The 21648-nt window shown below is 42.0% G+C and overlaps 1 protein-coding gene across 1 annotated transcript in view; it reads right to left on the bottom strand.

Annotated features, from left to right (window-relative positions):
* The window catches only part of LOC149322599 (keratin, type II cytoskeletal 6A-like), a 14448-nt gene extending 4606 nt beyond the window's left edge, over window positions 1-9842 (bottom strand). Inside the window, exons 1-7 of the mRNA XM_089508545.1 lie at window positions 9545-9842; window positions 9315-9514; window positions 6861-7075; window positions 5394-5454; window positions 4251-4346; window positions 3532-3696; window positions 1689-1814 (exon numbers count right to left, since the gene is read on the bottom strand). Of these exons, the coding sequence (XP_089364671.1) occupies window positions 1689-1814; window positions 3532-3696; window positions 4251-4346; window positions 5394-5454; window positions 6861-7075; window positions 9315-9514; window positions 9545-9842 (1161 nt within the window). The remainder of the gene's footprint in view (window positions 1-1688; window positions 1815-3531; window positions 3697-4250; window positions 4347-5393; window positions 5455-6860; window positions 7076-9314; window positions 9515-9544) is intronic.
* Window positions 9843-21648: the final 11806 nt, after the last annotated feature.

Raw genomic sequence — 21648 nt, 5'->3', positions numbered from 1 at the left:
TTACAGCACTAAAACAATTCTATATAAAATACAATTTTTAAAACAATGACATTACTATTAATTCACTAAAATAACGGATCATCAACTAACATTCACACTAACATTCATACATTCATATTGGTTGAGGGAGAGCAAGAGGCAACAACAACAACAAATATCCAATTATGTTCCTACAGCAAGATGCACAGTGAGGAGGATTCCTGGGAATCTTCCACAGGTTTTAGAAGACAACATCATTGCTTACATAATAGCACCTAGGTCAGGATGCCAGCTATGGTTCTTGTGCCAACAAACCCAACAAAAATTAAGGAAAAGCAAAGCACAAGACTCTTTGATCTCATGTGAAGTGAAAAATCTCATGGAATTTTTGACAGATATTTTAAGAATATTTCTGTCACAAGATTACATCACTCATGCATCCTAATCTTGTACTCAAATGTACAATGAAGAACAGGTGCTAATGATACAGTTGCTATACAAATTTTGATAAGAAAACATGTGAAGTGCTTGAACACTTCAAATCATCTAGTGATGTAATTCTTTACTGATTTTATTCTTAAAGGAAGCAATGAAAAATTGTAGAAAACTGCACAGATGTCAATAACTATTTGCAATCTGAGATTCATTCTGTCCAAAATGTCCGCATAGTCTTTTTGTGCAAGAAACAGCATTTTCTGTGCAGAAGTACTGTTTTCTGCACACAGAATGGTGCAGTTGGTGGCATATTCTGCATAAAATGTGTACTTTTTTCATACAAAACAGGATTTTATGCACATAAAATATTTCTGGGGGAAAAAAGTTCTGCATAGAAAATTTTATTTCCTGTGCAGAAAAATATTATTTTTTGTGAATAATACATAAATCATGCACAGAATAAATCCTGAATTGTGGAGATTTTCATCAACCCAGAGGTCTCCTCATCAGGCTTCTCTGATTCTTGAGAAATAAGTTTTTGACCATTTTGGAATATTTTAAATTGACTTTCCATCATGATCATCATCAGCATCACCAACACCCCAATTACTGACATCACAGTCATCATCATCATCACCACCACCACCACCACCACCACAATCTCAGCCACTTGCCCTTGAGCCACAACTCTGTCTTGTCCCCAGTGCTGCTGCAGCAGAACACTGTCCCAAAACTATGCCAGAGAAGTAACTGCACAGACCAGAAGGCTTATGGAAGAAAAGAATAGACAAAAAGGATGCTGCGCTTCCAATAGCTCCTAATGTTATAGCCAAAGATCTGTTAAGATATCTCCAAGTGACTAGCACCATTATATTATCATACCTTTCACTAGCAGCTTTATATTTATGTACCAGAGAGATTTGCAGAACTTTTTAAAATGACTTGTTTGGAGTACAACGCCCTAAATCCCTCAGCCATGTTTATTCTGGGTGAGAGATTTGTGTATTATAAATTCACCCAAAGATGACCATAAGTCAGCAATGACTTGAAGGCACACAACAACAACAAAATCCAAAATGGTAACTTTTCTTGTTCTGGAATATCCAGGCATTATCTGCCACACTCAGCACATTTTAGCTATGTTTCTGACAACATGATTGTAATTAAGGAGACATGGAAGGAGCAAGCTGACCAGATAAGGTTTTACTTATAGGAAAAATTCCAAATGGGATGTCACCCCCAGGGCTAATCCTACAAAAGTTCCTCCACCATACCTGCTTCTTCACATTATCTATTTCTGCACGTATCCTCTGCATCATCCGGTTAAGCTCAGAGAGCTCGGCTTTGGTGTCTCGTAGATTATCCCCATGTTTCCCAGCTGTGACCTGCAGCTCTTCATACTAGGATTCAGAAAGACACAAAGTATGAGATTTATTTAGGTCTGACATGAGAATCTGTGGCAGAGAGACCCAATTAAGTAATGGATATGTACTTTGTACCTTTAGGAAAGGGATGGACTAAGGGGGGCCCAGAGGTTGCATGCAGTTCCAGATTCCCATTACTGTGAATCCTGAAGCCCCCACCAGTCTTCCAAAGCTGCCAACTCCCAAAATTAAAATGTCGGGGCAATATTTGTCCCCTGACTATGAGAAAAGCTCTAAAACACATAAAAGCTCACAAAAATACCCCCACCCCACCCTCACAAGCACCCCAAAATCCTGTATTGCCCCCTAAATCTGTTTTTCTCTGTAGTCCCTCCCAAAATAGAGAAAGGAAGTGACACAAAATCACCTCCTGTTGCCATTTTGGGAGGAACTGCAGAGGAAAATTGAGATATTGGGGCTTGCTGTAGAAGAGGTGACCCACAGGAGACATTGTGGCAGGAGGATATTGACCCCAGTTGCCCATCCTTGCCTTAGGAAGGTGTCTCACCAAACAAAAGTGTTGCAGCAGTTCCAAGTGGACTATTCTGGCTAAAAAGCTCCATATAAACAGTTCATAAATTCTAACATCAATGTAAACAGCATCAATGTATTGTCCAGTGTCTGATGGGCTACTGAGCAGCTTGCAAAACAACCATCTTCCCATTGGTAGAGCATGAACTTGTCATACAGAAAGTCCCAGGTTCAACCTCCCACAACTGCAGGTAGGGTTCAGAAAGACTGCTGTCTGAAACTCTGGAGATCTGCTGCTAATTGGTATAGACAACACTAAGACCTGGAACAGACAGGCCAATTGAAGTAGATTCCAGCCTCTTTGGAGGCATGGCATTCAAACAATGCACACCTTCAAAGCAGCCCAAAGCCATGCTCTGGTCCTTTGGACTGGAGCAAAAAGGAGCCAAGATAATCCAATTTCTGGTGGCCTGGATTGGGTCCTGTGGCCATGGCCCACTTTGGGAGTGGGCTGTGTGGTTGGTGCAGTCACGACTCACTGGCCACCCTTTCACATTGTCTGCTTAGACCCTGAATAAATATCAAAGGTCTAGAGTAGCTTCCTATGTTTGGCTTAGGGTTGGTTAGGCTTCCTTTTCAAGAACGATGGACTAGGCATTCTTTGGCATGCTCCAGCAGAGACCAGTAACAGCCTACTTCTTCTCAGTTTATGCAAACACACATACTCAGGTTGCTTCACACTTGATGGTTAACCCCAATAAGAGAATCTAAGCATGTATCTCTACTTTGTAAACTGAAAACTAGAGTTTGGAAAAGCTAGGAGGTGACAGTGGGGGGGGGTGAATTACCATCTCCAGAGGCCATACTTGCTAAGGGATTCTTAAACCTTCAGTCCAAAAAAAGTAACCTTCCCTAGATCTTTTAAAAACACATCAAGTCAGTGGGCTATGGGGATACTGTTTATAGTTAGACTGCCAAAGTCTAAGGTCCATCCACCTCTGATATAAATTAATACAAGATTATTAATTCATTTTATTTATTCACTTTATATCCTACTAATATGGGACTCAAAAGTCTTGCATGCATCTCTGATTTTGCACAGTAATTGGACACCTTACTTCGTAGCATACATGAAACGGAATTACAGAAAGATGGGGGGGAGGAATCTGAGCAGCATTTCAGATTACCAATGTTGATTGGAAATGAATGCCAGAATACTCACCTTGGATTGATACAAAGTCTCTGCTTCTATACGGCTCCTCTGGGCAATTTCCTCATACTGTGCCTTGACCTCTGCAATGATGCTGTCCAAATCCAGGTTTCGGTTGTTGTCCATTTGAAGAACAACAGAGGTGTCTGAAACAGTCTGTTGCATCTGGCTCAGTTCCTGCCAAAGAAATGCAGCCACTGCCATAAATATACCACCTTTCCCTCCACATACACCTGCTCATATCCTGAATCACTTCTTCCTTTTCCTGTAGAAAGACACCTGTCTCTACCTTAAGAGGTGGCGCAGTGGGTGGGAGAGTCCACTTTGCCATACCTAAAAAGGTCTGATCGTCTTCAACATCTCTTTGACACCTTTTTGGCATCCCAAAAATTGAATACTCAAATTTCTCAGATGTTACCATTTGTTGCTACTTGCTATTATGATGGCTTTGACTTTTGGAGACCTTATGAATGAGAGTCCTCCAAGAGTCCTGGTCATCAATGGCCTTAAAATGTTTAAAGCTTTTAAAATCTTTCAGGTCAATCCTAACTATTCTGATGGGAGAATACTGTTACCTGATTTCAAACAGTATGTCCACTTTTAGAAAGGAATTCAAGATGGGAGATGTATTTGTTTGAGGATCGCTTGAGCCCACCATACCATGCAACAAAAGATCAGTTCTGCTCCAGTACTGTCCCAAGTGCTCATAGAAAAACAGCAACACCACTTACAGCTTCATACAGGCATCTTAAGAAGTTGATTTCATCTGTCAAGGCATCCAGTTTTGCTTGCATTTCAATTTTGTTCATGTAAGCTGCATCTACATCCTGACAGAAAGACCAGAAAAAGGATCATTCCTTTTACATGATTATATCAGTTCTAAATCAGAGCTTGGAAACATCACTTTTGGAAACAGAATTCCCCTCCCCCCAAGCTAGAGGAAGTGAAGGGAATGGTAATCCAAAAAAGTAACTTCTCCAAACTCAGTTCTAAATGCTAATCTGAATGCCATTTTGCACATTGAAACCACTGCAAAGGAACAATGAATTTTTGTTTTATCTTGATAATGGCAACTGGCAGCTTCCATGCCAATGGGACAAGGAATCCATTATGGGGTTTTAAGCTGAGCTCTAAAGGAACTGTCCAATGTGCTGAACTCATCTCCAAAATAGATTCAGCATTGATCCTTTGAAGTTTCAAGTAAAATGTGGAGCAGATTCATTGCCCATTTTACACAGAAGCCACCAGCAAGCATAGTTCTTTGTTACTGAGTTATCTAAATGCCTCTAAAAATTCATGGGCATTTGGGATGGCGATGGTGATGGAGATCTGCATTCTTTTCTTCCAAGATTCAGTTCTCCTACTTTAGACCTCTTGCAGTACCACAATCTCCAGTGGCAGTCACATATCATTATCAGACAACATCATCTCACTTCTTCTCCTCCTTTTCTACTAGTGATTAAGGAAAAGTTGTAGACCGAGACCACTGAGTTTGCCTTTGCTGGTATTATTTCATACAAGCTGTCAAATGGTGCAGAAGTTCAAGAAGGTCCCATTTTCTATTATAATGGTAACCAACCATTGTTTTGGCATTCAGGTCTCAGAATCCCTGGCAACTGACCAAATTTCTAGAGGTCCACACTTTTCTACCCCCACTCTTGTTGTAAAGCATTGGGTTAGTCCAATCAACATTCACAAATATCCCAAGATAAATGATTGTAGAAGAAAGCATTGATGGGCCTTAGTATTAAAAGTAATTTGTTGGTCCATACTGCCTATTAATTTAAGTGTTAGAGGAATGTAATCAAATGCACATTTCCTTTTGTAAAAGAAAAGAAAAATGAAAAGAACCATCAAACCATGAATACACTTACCTTTTTCAAGAGGACAAAGTCATTCTCTGCCTGGGTGCGCTTGTTAATTTCTTCTTCATATCTGATGATCACAAAGAAAGGACACTTGGTTTCAGTATTTTTCCTTCTCTACCTGTACTATTCCTCTTCTGTGATGACTGCCATTTTTTGTATCCCCTGCCCATCAAGTCCAACTTCTCAGTGATCCACCACCCTCAATTTTGGATCAAAACATATCAATATTATTAAGTACCAGGCCCTTGGATGCAAAATAATACTAGTATAAAATCAGAACAAGGAGTACAAAATTATTTTATTTTTCCATCCTTTATTCTTGATTACAAAATCATGGCCCTGACTTCTTTTCAAAAATTTGGTTAGGAGTAGGGGCAAGTGAAGCAATCTGGTCCCGCCTCCCTTCTTTCTACATTACTGTAATATTAAAAGTCCTTCTGAATTTGCTTGGCATGCAAGTGAAGGACTAGCAAAACTAATCCCTAATTATTTTATGAAATTATTTGGCATCCTTAAGTTTATGACTCACACTCTATTCTTCATAGTTCCCATTCTTCTGACTCTATCCTCTGCCAGGATGCATTCCTCATCCTTTGACATCAGGCAAAGGTATTGTTTTATAACATCTTGATTAACAACATAGTTTCTAAATATACTTATTTATTAAATAACAATACCTATTTTTATGCATTACAGGCCAGCAATGCCCATATCTAACAAACAGATCTCTTTGGACTAGTAAGACACCAGTTTTCATGTCATGTGGAACACTCTTCATAGGTAAGGTTAAAGTGGGGAGCAAGATGTAGGTGCATGCATCAACCCCAAACCCAAGCTACACCACAAACTGGGGTGTCTTTCAGATCTTTATGGGATGACTAAGAATGTCTGCAAAGGATTTTATTAATGTGTTTGCCTAAATAACTCCTGCAGTTCCTTCTTGTTGGCCATGATGGACAGACTGATAGGAGTTAAGCACAAAATATCTGATAGGCCAAGTTTTCTCCACTCCCTATGCACTGTATAATAGTTGCATGTTACTGGATGTCAATATAGAATGACCAGCTAAAAGCAAAAAATATTGTAGAACCTATTGTAACTGCATATAGTCTTGAAATGCAAGCAGAGCTGCATCCATTTGTCTTAGCTAAAATAACTCCAAATGTACAAAACGTGCCAACACACACAAACACACAGACAAAGGAAGAAGGGAGAGAGAAGAAGAAAAAAGAAGTGTGGCAGCACCTTTAAGATTAACATTTTTATTTTTGCATAAACCCACTTCTTCAGATGCACTTCTGAATGGCATTAAGGCCTCAGGTATAAAGCATATTTATTTGTGGTAGTGGAATAAAATATAGCAGACTCCAGAAAGTTGCATATCATGGCACTTGCCCTAAATGTTCAAAGAGCTGTGCAAGGTGGGGGGGGGATCTAGAGTTCCAAATTTGGGCTGGGCTAAAATATTCTTACTTGTTCTTATAATCTTCCACCAGATCTTGACAATTTTTAAGCTCTGAATCCAGGCCTCTCCTCTCATTCTGAAGACAATCCAGCTGTCTTCTCAGGTTGTTGATATAACCTTCAAACAACGGATCAAGGTTCTTCTGAGTGGAACCAGGCCCTTGCTCTTGCAAGAGTTTCCACTTGGTCTCTAGGACTTGATTCTGCTGTTCCAGAAAGCGGACCTAAAGGAAGGAGAAGAGTGGATAGGGGAGGAAATACAGTAAAAACCTTTGCCATGTATTCCTATAGTCCTTACTGACCAGGTACAGGCTTTATGTGATCTAGTATCTGTCTCTAGTATATTACTATTCCTTCTGGGGAGGGAGTTTGGACATGCCATTTTAAAATGTGAAGTTTTCGCTCTCTGCCCTCTGTTTTTTGCCTCTAGATCAAGGACAGATATCCTGTGGCCTTTCAGATTTTGTTCACCACAACATCCACCTCCAGCCAGCATGGTTAACTGTCATAGATGATGAAAGTTATAATACAACATCTTTGATATAGATGTTAAGCACTCATAATTTCCAAAGCAAAAAGTCACCCATTCCCCCTCCCTGCAAAGAGAGATCAACTGACTCATCAGTCTGCAGGGCCTTCCTTGAATGAAGTCCTTGTTGTGGTGCTATGCACACCCAATTATAAATTGTAGGTTAATAGTTACAAATAAAGATCTACATTTAACAGCTGCTTTTGGTGATACCTATCGCATAACAAGTTACATGGGGACCATAAATGCACAAGAAACCATTTCGTTCCTTTTATGGCATAATTGTGACTGTTTTAGTTTCTTTTATACTTACAGAGGTACAGCCTCACTACTAAGGCATCTTTTGTATCACAGGCCAATGGCTTGAAGAATTCTGACATATTTTAAAAGTTTTTACTTTCAAATAGTGGGAAAGAAAATAGTTTCTTTACAAAACTATGATTATAACTATCTACTTTGAGCCTTGGAAAGACAATTGCCACTAATTACTTTTTAAAGTAATGTTCTAAGCTAAAATTACTTTGTAAAATAACTTTCCAGATTCTGGCCATGACATAAGTTCAGGAACTGAGACTTAGGTTCAGGAACTGCTACACTGAAAATGGTTCAGATCCTTCCACCTATGGTTTACCTACTTGACCTTAAAAATCTTCTGCAGCAGAAACAGTGTTTTCCTCTTGGTCATGTTAGTCAGGCTAGTCTTACTTCCTGAAGCTGGGTGGATGGCCCCTGCCTGTCTCATGATTAATAAACCAATATTTTCTTCTGGAAGTTTCAAAGAAGGTAGACATAAAATGTGGGACTCTTCACATCACCAGATGCATGAAACCATAACAAGAGTTCCAAGATAGCCAGGCCCTTTTCTGTGCAAGACTGTCAATCCAGAATTGACCAATGTTTTCGCTTGCCACAAGACCACATCTAGAGTACTTTCTAACAGAGCATAACTTGGATACCTCCTTCTTGAAAGATGTCACTATTCCTTCCAGCCAGTCCTCAGTCCACAACCAAGGACAACTTCCAAATTCCATATTAAATCTACTACTACATTCTGTTCACAGAAAACACTAAAACCCAATACGAGGCTGAGAAATGCAGTGGAAAATGAGAATGAAAGATAACTGGGAAGGGAAGCATTTGTTGCAGCAACAATTCACATGTGTTCTCAGGAAGCAATAATGCTGCAGACTAGGGACAATTTTGCTACCCAGCATACACCTGTAACATCTAATGCAGCCCATGAAGATGCACAGTACCTTTTGCCTTCTTCTAGCTGTACCTCAGGAAAGTTTCATTTTGGGGCCAAGAAGTTTTATTTCTAGGCTCTGGCACAGGACTATCCTGGGCAGAAAAAGATGTCCTTACATTTTCCCAACATGTCCGATTGCAATTTAATACTGGCAGCAACATGGAAGACCAGGAATGTTATACAATACAAACTAGAGAATGTAACTAGCACAAACGTAAAATGGTGTCACAATCAAGTGTCTCCCCAGGGCATTCTGGAAGAGATAGATTGGTGGAGAAGGACCTCAGAATGTTTAGCACATTCACCAAAGTATAGGCCCAGGCTTCTTTGGGGGTGACATTAGAGTACATTTTTCAGGGTAGATTTGCCCTTCTTATTTTGTATTTCTTTCTGTTCTATTCCTATTTAATAGAACATCCTGGGAACTACTTGCAATCCCTCTCAGAGTCATTTAGAAATTTCTGTTAGATTTGAGATTTAATAGCCATCACATTTAAAATGGCAAATCATAGGTTTTCAGTTACTCCCCCAATTGTCCAGTCCTGAAATACATTATATTTCAAAGCATCAGATAGCCTGTAAACTGGGAATACTCCTGAAATATCCTCATCACAGAAATGGAAGGACCTGAAGAGAGAGAATCCTCAAACCAATTTAAAAGTTCACAGTGTCATAATCATCTCACCTTGTCGATGAAGGAGGCAAATTTGTTGTTGAGGGTCTTGATCTGATCTGTCTCTTCAGTCCTCACTTTCTGGATTTCTGGATCTATTTCCAGTTTGAGGGGCTGCAGGAGGCTTTGGTTGATGGTCACTTCCTTGATCCCTCCAGGTGGGCATACTGGAAAGTTGGGGCCACCTGCCCCATTAAAGCCACCTCCTAGCCCTCCACCAAAACCACCGCCAAGACATCCACCAAAGCCACCACCAAGCCCTCCACCAAAGCCACCACCAACTCCAAAGCCTCCACCTCCTTGGCCACAGCCACCAAAACCTCCACCAAAGCCACCAGTGGATATTCTCTTGCTGCCCCCAAAGTTATAGAGGCTCCTGCTGCCGAAGCCCCCACCAGTGCTTCCACCACGGCCAGAATACCCACGGGATGTGGAAGCAGTGCTGAAGCTGACTCTGTTTCCACCCCCTAAGGAGACAGAGTTAGAGCTGAATCCCTTGTTTCCTCCTCTGATGCTTAAACCATAGGACTGACGAGACATGATGACTGTTGGTTATGGGGAGATGTGTCTTGGTTGCAAGTAGTGGGCGATGGAGTTTCCAAGGAAGAGTTCCCAGCAAGGAATGAAACTGAGCCCCTCTGAGAGGAAGGCAAGAAGCAACCTTTTTATCCGTTCAGAGAGTTGGCTGGTTGACAGGGGAGTGGAAAAGCAAGGGCTCATCTTTTTTTATTTTATTTTATTCCTGAGCTTAGATGTGCTTGGCACCCTCCCTCTTACTCTGTGCCAGAAAGTGACCTTCCCTGAAACACACCCCAAAGTGCTGAAAAACCCACAACATGACAGTGAACTCTGAACAACCTCAGATTACCTGCATCACCTTTCTGTCAACTGCTGGATTCCGCTATGAGCCTTGCCTGCACGGCAGGGCATGACAAGTCCCCTTGACATTCTTTTGCCCGTCAGGGAAAATAATCCCCTGGCTAAGATACATATCCCCATCACTCCCTTTTTCTTAAACCTGATGGCAGATGGTTCTTTTCAGTCAGTTCCAACAAGTAACCCTCTGACATGCACGGTTCAAGTGAAAGAATACACTATTTATCCACACCCATGATTTCACCATATTATCTCAGCCTATATATATATATATATAATTTTTGAAGTAAAAGAAATAAATCCAACCTTAGATACTGACTATTGGATTTCTCAGGGGGTGTGGAAAACACTTTCGCTGTTCTCAGTAAAAATGACAAAATTCAGTCAAGGATGAGTGATCTTGTATCCTGCAAGGATTAACATGGGCTATAGTACATTTTTATTCTGCTCTTCCTCCAAGAACATACCCATACATGTCTTTTATTATCACAAAAGCCATTTTTGTTATAATATCATAAAGATGGAAGGTTTCTCAAAAACTATCTAGACCAGGGGTTCCCAAACTTTGGTCCTCCAGAAGTTTCAGACTTCAGTGTTTAGGCTCATGCTGATCTTTCTACCCTTGAAAAAGGGGGAGGTGGAAAGAAAAAATAGTTTATGCACAGTAAAATCCATTACACAGTAAGGTTACTGTCTTATGTACACTCATGCACATGTGAACCCCAACTGAACAAAGTGGGACTTAATTCTGAAAGAAATACATAGCATTGCCTCCTCAAAGAAACAGTCTTTGGAAAGAATTCCCCAAACAGGCAAACACGGGTCGAGGGTGCTCAATGAGCACGCTATTGTATTCTGGTTGATTGCTGAAGGTGGCAGGGAATGGCAATCAGATACTGGGCAGGGGAAACATGTTATCCTCGAAAAAGATGTGCCTGGAGCACAGAATGGAAGCAATTTGTCCACATGGCAACAGCTAGTCCATTATCAAAAAATGAAAATAAGCCCCAGACTCAATATGAAACAATGAAAAGATGAAAAACCAGAGAGGATCCACTGACGTTGAACTGGAGTCACCAGCTGCCACTGGTTCCAAGAGTACAGAAAAGCAGTGGGTTGATCAAAATCAAAATATACCTTCATTCTGAGTGCATCTATACTACACAGTTACAGCAATTTGATACTACTTTAATTGTCATGGCTCCATCCAATAGAATTTTGGGGTTTGTAGTTTGGCCGGGGATTTGAGTTCCACAGGTTGTTCCCAGTGCTACTGAGGGGAAAAAATTGAAAAAAAAATTGAAAAACAAACACAACTCTTATAATTTCACTCAGCAAAGAAGCAGCTTTGAAATATTTCATTCTTGCATGCAGCAATGAAATAGGCAAAGAATTAGATCCCTAAACAAATCACAAGTTTCTATCAGGAGATGCAATAAAACTGCTATAGCTGTGTAATATAGATTAGGGTATATTCAAGGCTATAGCCATGTTAGTCAGTAGAATCAGTACGTAGAGAGATCTTGTAGCACCTTTGAGACTAACTGAAAGAAATTGGCAGCATGAGCTTTCATAAACTTCAGTCTACTTTCTCAGATGCATTTGATGGAGTAGAAGCCAGGTACAGATATATATGCCATTGGTATGTGAGGATGTCAATAGAAATTAAAAATCCTTTGTGTATAGAAATGAAGATGAAAAGATGAAAACCCAGAGAGGATCCACTACCCACTGACTTTGGACTGGAGCCACCATCTGTGACTGGTCCAATTTTAATGGTGGTTGTTGGTGCACAAAGACATAGGAAACTGGTCTTTGTGCATGGAGATGAAGTGGCAGATCCAATTTTGCAATGGAACTAGCCTGTGGTAAGGGGAGTAGATGAATTTAGAGCACCTCTATGAGGATGGGGTCAGATAGTGTTGAAGTGTGTGCAGTGTGTCAGGAAACCATTGTTTTTGTTCAATTCATTGCTGAGGGACTGTAGTTAGTGGATGAATTCCAGTTCTGCTGTTTCTCTTTCCAATCTACCTTTGTAGTTCTTTTGTTCAATGACCACTGTTCTGAGGTCTGAGATGCAATGCCTAGGGAGATTGAAATGTTCTGCCACCAGTTTTTGTGTATTCCCATTCCTAATATCTGATTTATGTCCATTTATTCTCTGGTGCAGGGACTGGCCTGTTTGCCCAGTATAGAGTGCTGAAAGGTATTGCTGACACAGTATAGCATAGATCAAATTGGAGGATGAGTACGTGAAGGCCCCCCTAATATTGTGGGTGATACCATTAGGTCATGTGATAACATTTCCTGGATAAATGTGTGGGCAGAATTGGCATCTTGGTTTGTGGCAAGGCTTAGTACCTCGGTTGCCATCTGTGTCGTGTGTTGTCCTGTAGGTGAGTACCTGTTTGAGTCATGGAGGCTGTCTGTAAGCAAGTAAAGGTCTGCCACCAAGGGCCCTTGAAAGAGTGGCATTATTGTCCAGAATAGGTTGTAGTTCATTAATGATGGACCTGACTGGTTCCAGTTGGGAGCTTTAAGTGACCACTAGTGGGGTTCTGTCATTTTCCCTCTTCATTTTGTTCTGAAATAGATCAGTTCTGGGTACACGTCTTGCCTTGTTTATTTGTCTTTTCACTTCATGTGGTGGGTACTGTAGTTTGAGAAATGCTTGTTGTGATTCCTTGAGTTTGGCATCCCTGTCTTGTGGGTCTGAGCAGATGCAATTATATCAGAGGGCTTGGCTGTAGAGAATATGGATCTAGTGATATGTTCAGGGTGGAAGCTGGAGGCATGTAAATACATGTAGGTATGTAGGTCCGTGGGTTTGCCATATAGTGTGGTGCTTATCTGTCCATTTTGTAGCTGTACTGTGGTGTCCAGAAAATGAATTTGTTCAGTAGACAGTTCCAAGCTGACGTTGATGGTGGGGTGGAAGTTGCTGAAACTCTGATGGAATGTCTTGAATGAGTCCTCTCCAGGAGTCCAAATTATGAAAATATCATAAATGTACCTCAGATAGAGGAGCAAGTGTTAAGCAGGTGCAGATGTTAAGGAAGCATTGTTCTAGGTCAGTCATGGAAAGATTCACATATCGTGGTGCCATGTGTGTGCCCATGGCAGTGCCATTAATTTGAAGGTATATGTTGTCATCAAAGGTGAAGTAATTGTGTGTGAGAACAAACTGGCAGACCTGAGTGGCTAGGCTGGATAGGTTCCTATCTGGAATGATACTACTGATGGCATGTAGTTCATCTTTGTGTGGGGTGTTGGTGTACAAGGTTTCCACATCCATAGAGGCTAAGATGGTGTTTTCTGGAAGGTTGTGGATAAATTGTACCTTCTGTAGGAAGTCCGTGGTGTCCTTCACATAGCTGGGGGTGTTGATGGCATATGGTTTAAAGATATTGTCCATATATTTGGAGGCACCGACTGCAAGTGTTCCAATGCTGGAGACAAGAGGTCTTCCAGGGTTGCCCTGTTTATGTATTTTGGGTAATAGGTAGAATGTTCCACGTCGGGGCTCCTGGGGTGTGTCAATAAGGATTTGGTTTTATGCCTCCGTGGGAAATTCCCTGAGCAGCCTGTGTAATTCCTTCCGGTATTCCTCTGTGGGGTCGTTAGATGGGATTCTGTACTGTAAAATGTGATATTGGACAGTTGCCTTTCGGCCTCCGGTATGTAGGCAGATCTGTCCATGATGACTACCACTCCTCCTTTTTCAGCCTCTTTTAAAACAATATTAGGGTTGTTCGTAAGACTGTGTATGACATCTTGTTCCTTGCGACTGAGATTCTGTTGTAAATTGTGCTTCTTATTGATTATTTCGGTCTGGGCACGGTAGCGGAAACTTTCTGTGTAGGAGTCTAGTTCTGTGCACTGGCCATCAGGAGGAGTCTATGTGGAGTTCTTCTTTTTATGAGTCTGAGATATATTGCTGTAGTTTCTACAGCTGTGTTGAGGAGACAAGTGTGATCCTTGTGTGTTGTTCTCCTGACTGGGGTCATAGGCCCAATACATGTAAGAGCACCAGTCTGGGGCCGATTTTAGGGGTTTGTAGGGCAGGGCTTTCGCATACGCCCAGTCCTACAGTTGCTGTGTGGGTGCCATGGTTGCATGTGCCTGTCCATATGGGGTGAACAACGATGACGTTAGCCTTTAGGGCTGAAGGGCAGGGTATAAATACAATAAATATAATAATAATAATAATAATAATAATAATAATAATAATAATGAAGTCCGTGTGGCATGGCACCCAAATAACACCGAGCCATGTGGACATCATCGTTGCACGCGGGGGTGTCAATGGTGCCCCACGTGTGGCAGAAAAAGGAGCGTGTTCTTTCTAAGCCTCATAGAGGCTGCAGCATTTGTCTGCTGCAGCGTCCATCAAAGGGAGAAAGGGCTTCAGCTTCCCTGGCCTCTGTCCGCCCCTTTCTCCCAATCTGTACAGCCCCATAGTCCCTGTTTTGTTTATTCAGTTGCAAGTTCTCTTACATTTCTTTCAGTTTCTCAAACATTGAGGTTGTGGTATTGAGGTTATGGTAATATGCATATATAATTGACTTGTATCTATTAATTAAATGGTGGTTTAAAAAAAGGTGGAGTTCCTGGCATGAGAATAGGAGTATCCCTCCTCTACAAGTATGTCCCTGTTTTCAGCTGAAGACTAGGGATATAAATCTTTTTCAGGTTCTGCCAATGGTAAATTACACAGCAGAGACACAGACACAAATGATCTACAACAAGCCTGGATACTAAAAAGGCACCCAGGATCTGAAAGAATAACATATAGGAACAAAAATCTATGAAGTTTTGGGCTACTGCCACAGAAATAAAGTAGTGTGGCACCACTTTAACTGACCTGACACAGTGCTATGGAATTCTGGAATTTGTAGTTTTGTGAGGTAGTTAGCCTTCCTGCCAGAGAGCTCTGGTGCCCCACCAAACTACAAATCACAGACTTTCATAGCATTGAGTCATGACAGTTAAAGTGGTGTCAAACTGCTTCATTTCTGCATGCAGCAGTAGTCTTAGATCTGTTAGTTTTTAAGGCACAATAAGGGGCTGTGCAGACCACCCATAAGAGGCAGCCTGCAGCTGCCTCCATCTTCACTAGAGAGGGGCTGCAGCAAACACACACTGCAGCCCCGATCTGGCCTTTCCAGGAGCTGCAAAAAGTGGCTTCTCTTGCGCCTGAGAAAAGGCGCGATAGCCATGGTGCCGTGGCTTTAAGGCACTCCTTTGGTGCTGCATCATGTGAATGCAGCTCCAGAGGAGCGCATGATGCTGCGTGCTGTGTGGAGCAGCATGCAGCATCACACTGCCCTGGGGGCAGAGTTGTGGCAAGCATCATGTGGATGCCACACCCCCACTCTACCCCCAGGCCAGCCTTAATGGCCAGTGTGCACAGCCCCTAAGACTGATTTGGGGGTTAGGCAGTGCTATGGGGATAGATGGATTACTTACTAGTTTATGTGGATAAACTAGCCTTGACAATCGCCTCCTCCAAAAGTAATTTCAGCTGAGCACATTTTGAAGTGAAAGAGTATAGAGACTTTGGGAAGTTATGCTTTTAAAAGAATGAGTTAGGATTACAGTTTGAAGGCCCTAAGGGTTTGCAATTAAAGACAACTACAACTATAGTATGCAATTAACATAATTGTGAAAAAATTCAAGTAACTGAAACCTTTGTAGTTATATTTAAAAAAAAAAAAAAGATAAAGCTATTTATCACTAGTCTAAAACGGTAAAGAAAGGTTATTATGCCCTAGTTCTTGCAAATAGGCATTAATTACAAGTTAATGGTTACTTGAGACTAGGTACTTCCAAGCTACTGGAGTATTTACTTTCCAGTCCACTGCTTTTCCTTTGAAATTTGTCTTCCAAGCAACTGTCTGCCTCTGCTAGATTCCAGGGTTCCACTGAAGCACACAGCTGGAACCCTTCCAAGTGGAGCAGGAAAGATTTGGAAGACAATTTGAAATGGAAAGGCAAGAACCATGAATCCTGCAAGGTCATTTTCCAAGGCCCAAAGATCTCGGCTGCAGTTTTGTTGGTCAAAAATATTCATTCTATAATCCCCCAGGAATACCTATTTTCAACTAATAAACATACATGGCGGGGGGACTTGTGAGATGAAAAACTCACATTTATTTTATTAACCTTATTATTAACCTTTATTTATGAAGCGCTGTAAATTTACACAGCGCTGTATATACAATCTTTTTAATTAGACAGTTCCCTGCCCTCGGGCTTACAATCTAAAAAGACGTGACACAAAAGGAGAAGGGAGTGGTGGAGGGAAAGGGTAAGAGGTCCAGCAGTTCCTCTCTACCTCCAAGGCCTGGACCAAGGTAGATGGACTGGAGGGAGGGCGAGGCTTCATAATGGATGGTTAATCATCTTCCAGGGAAAATACAAACTCTCAAGTAGGATAATACATAGACAGTACATAGCAATACAGGAAATGGTTCGATAAACAGGCACCAAAAGAACATCAAATAGTAAGCGACAATTATGCAATGCCTGGGAAGGCTTCTCTGAACAGGATGGTCTTCAACTCCGTTTTGAAGCTGGTTAAAGAAGTGATGGCTCTTGTTTGGGGGGGGGGGAGGAGGTTCCAGGAGTGATGGGCAGCAAGTGAAAAGGGGCGAATCCAGGATGGAACAGAGGAGATCCTGGGCTGAGACAGCAGACCTTGACTACCAGAACGGAGGGTCCGAGTGGGAAGGTGAGGAGAAAGAAGGTCTGATAAGTAAGGAGGGGCCAGCCCATGGAGGGCTTTAAACGTAGACAGCAGGAACTTATACTGAATGCGGAAAGGGAGGGGGAGCCAGTGAAGGGATGCCAACACAGGAGAGATGTGGTCAGAGCGGTGGGCAGTAGTGATAATGCGTGCAGCTGAATGCTGGACAAAGATTAAAGGATGGAGGTGAGAAAGAGGAAGCCCAGCCAGGAGGACGTTACAGTAATCAAGTCGTGAGATCACTAGGGCATGGACCAGGATCTTGACAGTGCGGGCGGAGAGATAAGTTCGGATTTTGGCAATATTGTACAAAAAGAATCTACAAGCCTTGGCTGTGGTCTGGATCTGAGGGATACACGACAGAGAGGAATCAAAGATAAAACCAAGACTGCGGGCTTGCTGGACTGGTTGAATAGAAGTGTTGGACACAGAGACAGAAAAGGAGTGTTGAAGGGTGGACTTAGGCGGAAAGACAAGAAGCTCCATCTTGGACGGAGTACCTGGTATTGCACTTGCCAGGTACCGGGCAGATAAAACTAGTTCCCAAACCTCCAAAGTTGCTCACCCTTGCTGTAAAGAAAGAAAGGTTATGGTCCACTTTTCCTTGTCAATCATGCCTCATAACAAAAGGGATGGTGTCTATAGAGTTTCATTACATTTCCATTTGTGTGTGTGAAATGTATGGTGTGGACTTAAGTTGCTAACGTATAACAGCTTTTAGGCTCCATCCACTAGAGAACTTTCAAACATTTTTTCAACAGCAGCTGTGCATTCCAACAAAGAGACTTAAAAAGTGAGTTCACAGACTGTCATCAACAATTACCTCATGATGCAAAAACAAAAGAAAATGTAACTGCTTGTTTCCATTTTAATTTATGTTTTAATTACCACTTGTCAAACATGCCCTTTATGCACACTCCCTGCACATATCTAAACTTCCCTCAGCCCAAGTACTCTCTTTGCAATCGCACAATGATGGGAGACCTGTGCAATGCTGCCTTTTTCTTTTCAAGGATGGAATCTCCCAAGAAGGCTTGTGGGAATCTAATTTCTCTGCAGGTGATTTCATACCTTCCAACATTTCACAGGTGAACATTAATGAGAAGAACACCCAAGTTAGGAGAGGCTGCAGCAGTTGGTTTTTGCCTGAGCCTACTGGGAAGGGCAAGACTCTGCCCCCCATCCCAACTACTTTTACATGTTGAGCTTAGTTTGCAACAAAAAAAGTAAGCTGAGAACAAAGAAGGAAAGGAGGAGTAAGAGACAGAAACTGGAAAGTTTTAAATGCAACCGAAAAAGTAGAATGACAGAGGATTAATTAGGACTGCCACTATTAAATCAGGACAGTGGGAAGGGATGTGATTTCTGCAGCAATGTTTGTGTATTGGAAACTGGTAGCCAAGAGCCATAATTCCAACAGAGTTAAGCAATCTGGAAATGGATGGTCTGAGATGTGTCTGAGTGTGTATGTCTTGTATTGTGTGCTGGCAGAGCATAAAATCTCCCCTTCATGCTCTATAGCTATTCATCTTCCTGATTCAGTAATCCTCATGTCCCTGTTTTTTGAGCTCTATTTCTGCTTAAAGTATACCACTCCTTAGTTTTTTGTGGGGTTTTCGGGCTAAGTGGCCATGTTCTATAAGAGTTTATTCCTGACGTTTCGCCAGCATCTGTGGCTGGCATCTTCAGAGACTGCTAACCTGGAAGAGAGTGGGTATATATATATATATATATATACACACACACACACACACACACACACACACACTGTGTGACCCTGGTGAAACGTCAGGAATAAACTCTTATAGAACATGGCCACATAGCCCGAAAAACCCACAAAAAACAAGGATGCCGGCCATGAAAGCCTTTGACTGTACAGCTCCTCTTGCTGCTCACAGCCTTTTTAGGGTTTGTTCTCAGCACTGTCTCTTCTTCAGTCCTCTGTTCCTTCCTCCATCCAGCTACAAGTAGGCCATGTTTTTACAAGCCCAATGGACAGACTGCTTTCAGGGAGAAGCCTCTTATTGATATAATATAGGAATGGTAACCCTTGAGAACAAGCATGGTGTAGCAGTTTGAGAACAGGACTAGGACTCTGGAAATCAGGAGTTTGATTCCCTTCTCAGCCCTGAAACCTTTTGGGTGACCTTTGGCAAGTCACACCCTCTCAGCCTCTGGGCAAGTCAATGGCAAACCTCCTGTGAAAAAATCTTACCAAGATGCTTTCGGGGGTGCTTTGATTGTATATTCCTACATGGCAGGGGGTTGGACTGGATGGCCCTTGCGGTCTCTTTCAACTCTATGATTCTAAGAAAACCCCATGATAGATTTGCTTTAGGGTTCCCATAGGTTGGAAGGCACAACAATAACAACAACAACCCCGATATCGGCTAGGGTACCAACACGAGAAATAGCAAGCTTGGAAAGGTAACCCTAATCAGAGGTGACTGGAAATTAAACATTTTCTGTCCTGGAAGGTTCATGCTCTTCAGTGCAGAAACAAACCACATTTCCTTTTACTAATATAACCCCAAGGGAGGAAATCTCTTGAAAGGGCTATACTTTTCCATTCAAATTTGGAGTGAGAGCTGCAGGAGAGAGGAGCTGTGTTTAGAACTGAGATCTTGTCATCTTGAATTAGGCCCTTGGCTTGCTGATAATAACTGCTGAGCACCAAGATTTCTGCAAAGAAGTTCTGCTTTGTGGGATGCATGAAACATTGACTGCACATGTTTTGGATTCAGTATAAAATATGCAGTATTGTTGCTAGGTTTTGTGTGTGGGGGGGGGTTAATAGTTATCTAAGGGGCTGTACAGACAGCCCCTAAGGGGCAGCAGGACACCGCCCCTTTCCTAGCCAGATCGGGGCTACAGCAACCCCACGTTGCAGCCCTGATCTGGCCTTTCCACAGTGCAAAAAGGAGTTGCAAAAAAGCACCTCCTTTTTTGTGCCATGGAAAGGGTGCCATAGCCGCAGTGCTGCAGCTTTTTGGCACTCCTTTGGCACAGCGCATGTACACACTGCACCAATGGGGCACCATGATGCCTCCCACCATGCAGTGGGGCATGCAGTGTCACACCAGCATGAGGGTGAAGTTGGGGAGCACGACATGCAGTCGCCACACTCCCACTCTGCCATGATGTCAGCGTTTATCACTGGTCTGTACAGCCTCTAAATCTACAAATTGTGTACACCCTTTTAACTGTCTGTCAAACACTCCTTCATTGTGGTCCCATAGAATCCAAGGAAGTGGTATACTATCGCACTCATTTTAGTTCTAGAAGATCCATTCATTTTGTTTTCTTTGTATGTGAACTGGATTTTTCTAATTTTGTATTGGTGTCAGTTCCATCATTTTCATTCTTCCTTCCTTCATTTCACAGTGTTCTGTTCTCTGTAACATTCATAGTTTCCATCCAAATTGCACAAACTTTGGTGACATCTTATTTTCCTCCCAGAGTATCATCCCTGACAAGCATAAGACAAACTTGTCAACAGATCTCCCCTATAGGTTCAGTTAAAAACTCCCCATGACTCATGGGAGTCTGCTGCTCCTCTGCAGATTGCAGCATTCATTCCAGTAAATATTTGGGCATTCTACTGTTACTACTTCTGGTTGTACTACTATCCACCCACGCATACCAGGGCATCATGCCTGCCAAATTTCAGGGCAGGATGATAAAGCTTCACCATCTTACAGGCAATCTTTCCCTTCTTCCATTTGAACAATCCTTTTGTCCTTGTAACAGATGTTACAGCAATGTAATTATAATGAGCAAAAGTGACAACCCCCCCCCCCACAGCGGTGACAACAGATGTCTACAACTGTATGACACACACACACACACTTTTAAAAAAAGGCAAGAGTAAACCACATCCTTTAAAGTAACACACTCAAATCTTTTTCTTGACAGTGGAAAAGGAAATAAAATCTCCTCTTGGTTCCTAGAGACTATGCCTTTTCCTGATTGAAGGAAGGAAGTATCACATCTTTCCTCTTGTACAAAGCAGTTTGAAAGACAGCAGAATCAACCTGTTAGATCCTGGTGAGCCAATATGGTTTGAATAGAAGCTGGGAGTTCCCAGAGATACTATTCACTACTATTCTCTGTTGTTTAATTTTTACATGCTCAGTTACTCAATCTCTCCCTCTCTTCCCCCCACCCCCTTTAATTGTTGAATGGTTTGGCACAGAGATCCTCATGGTATGACTGTATGAGATGCTATTTGCATGAGTTTACAACAGTAAGAGATGGGAGGATGAGGAAAACCAGTGGTAAGATCTTGTGTGACATCTGGGAGGACAAATCTGAATAAGATTAAAATGCACTGTCCTCAGCAGATTTCAGCAGATACTGCTCCTGTTTTCCCTCGCCAGTTGGCAGTGTGAGAAGAAACATGACAAAATTGTTGACACCTTAATACAAGAAGAAGAAGAAGAAGAAGAAGAAGAAGAAGAAGAAGAAGAAGAAGGGGGACAAAAGATGCTTCCAGATGAGACTCCCATTGTGTAGTCATGTTGACTATGGGCCCAAACAGACAGGCCAAAATAAAGCTGCTTTGGATCACTATGGAGGTATGCTGTTTTAATGATGCATGTGTCCTAAGAGGCCAGAAGCCACGCCAAAACCACACTCCAGTCATTAAGGACTGGAGCACCGCTATATCGCAGCTTCTGGCCTTTTAAGATGTGTGTCATTTAAACAGCATACTTCCAAAGT

This window comes from Sceloporus occidentalis, unplaced genomic scaffold (assembly GCF_023333645.1).
Source record: "Sceloporus occidentalis isolate IW3139 unplaced genomic scaffold, rSceOcc1.0.p SCAF_1, whole genome shotgun sequence".
NCBI lineage: Eukaryota > Metazoa > Chordata > Lepidosauria > Squamata > Phrynosomatidae > Sceloporus > Sceloporus occidentalis.
This window is presented reverse-complemented; position numbering and strand designations above follow the sequence as displayed.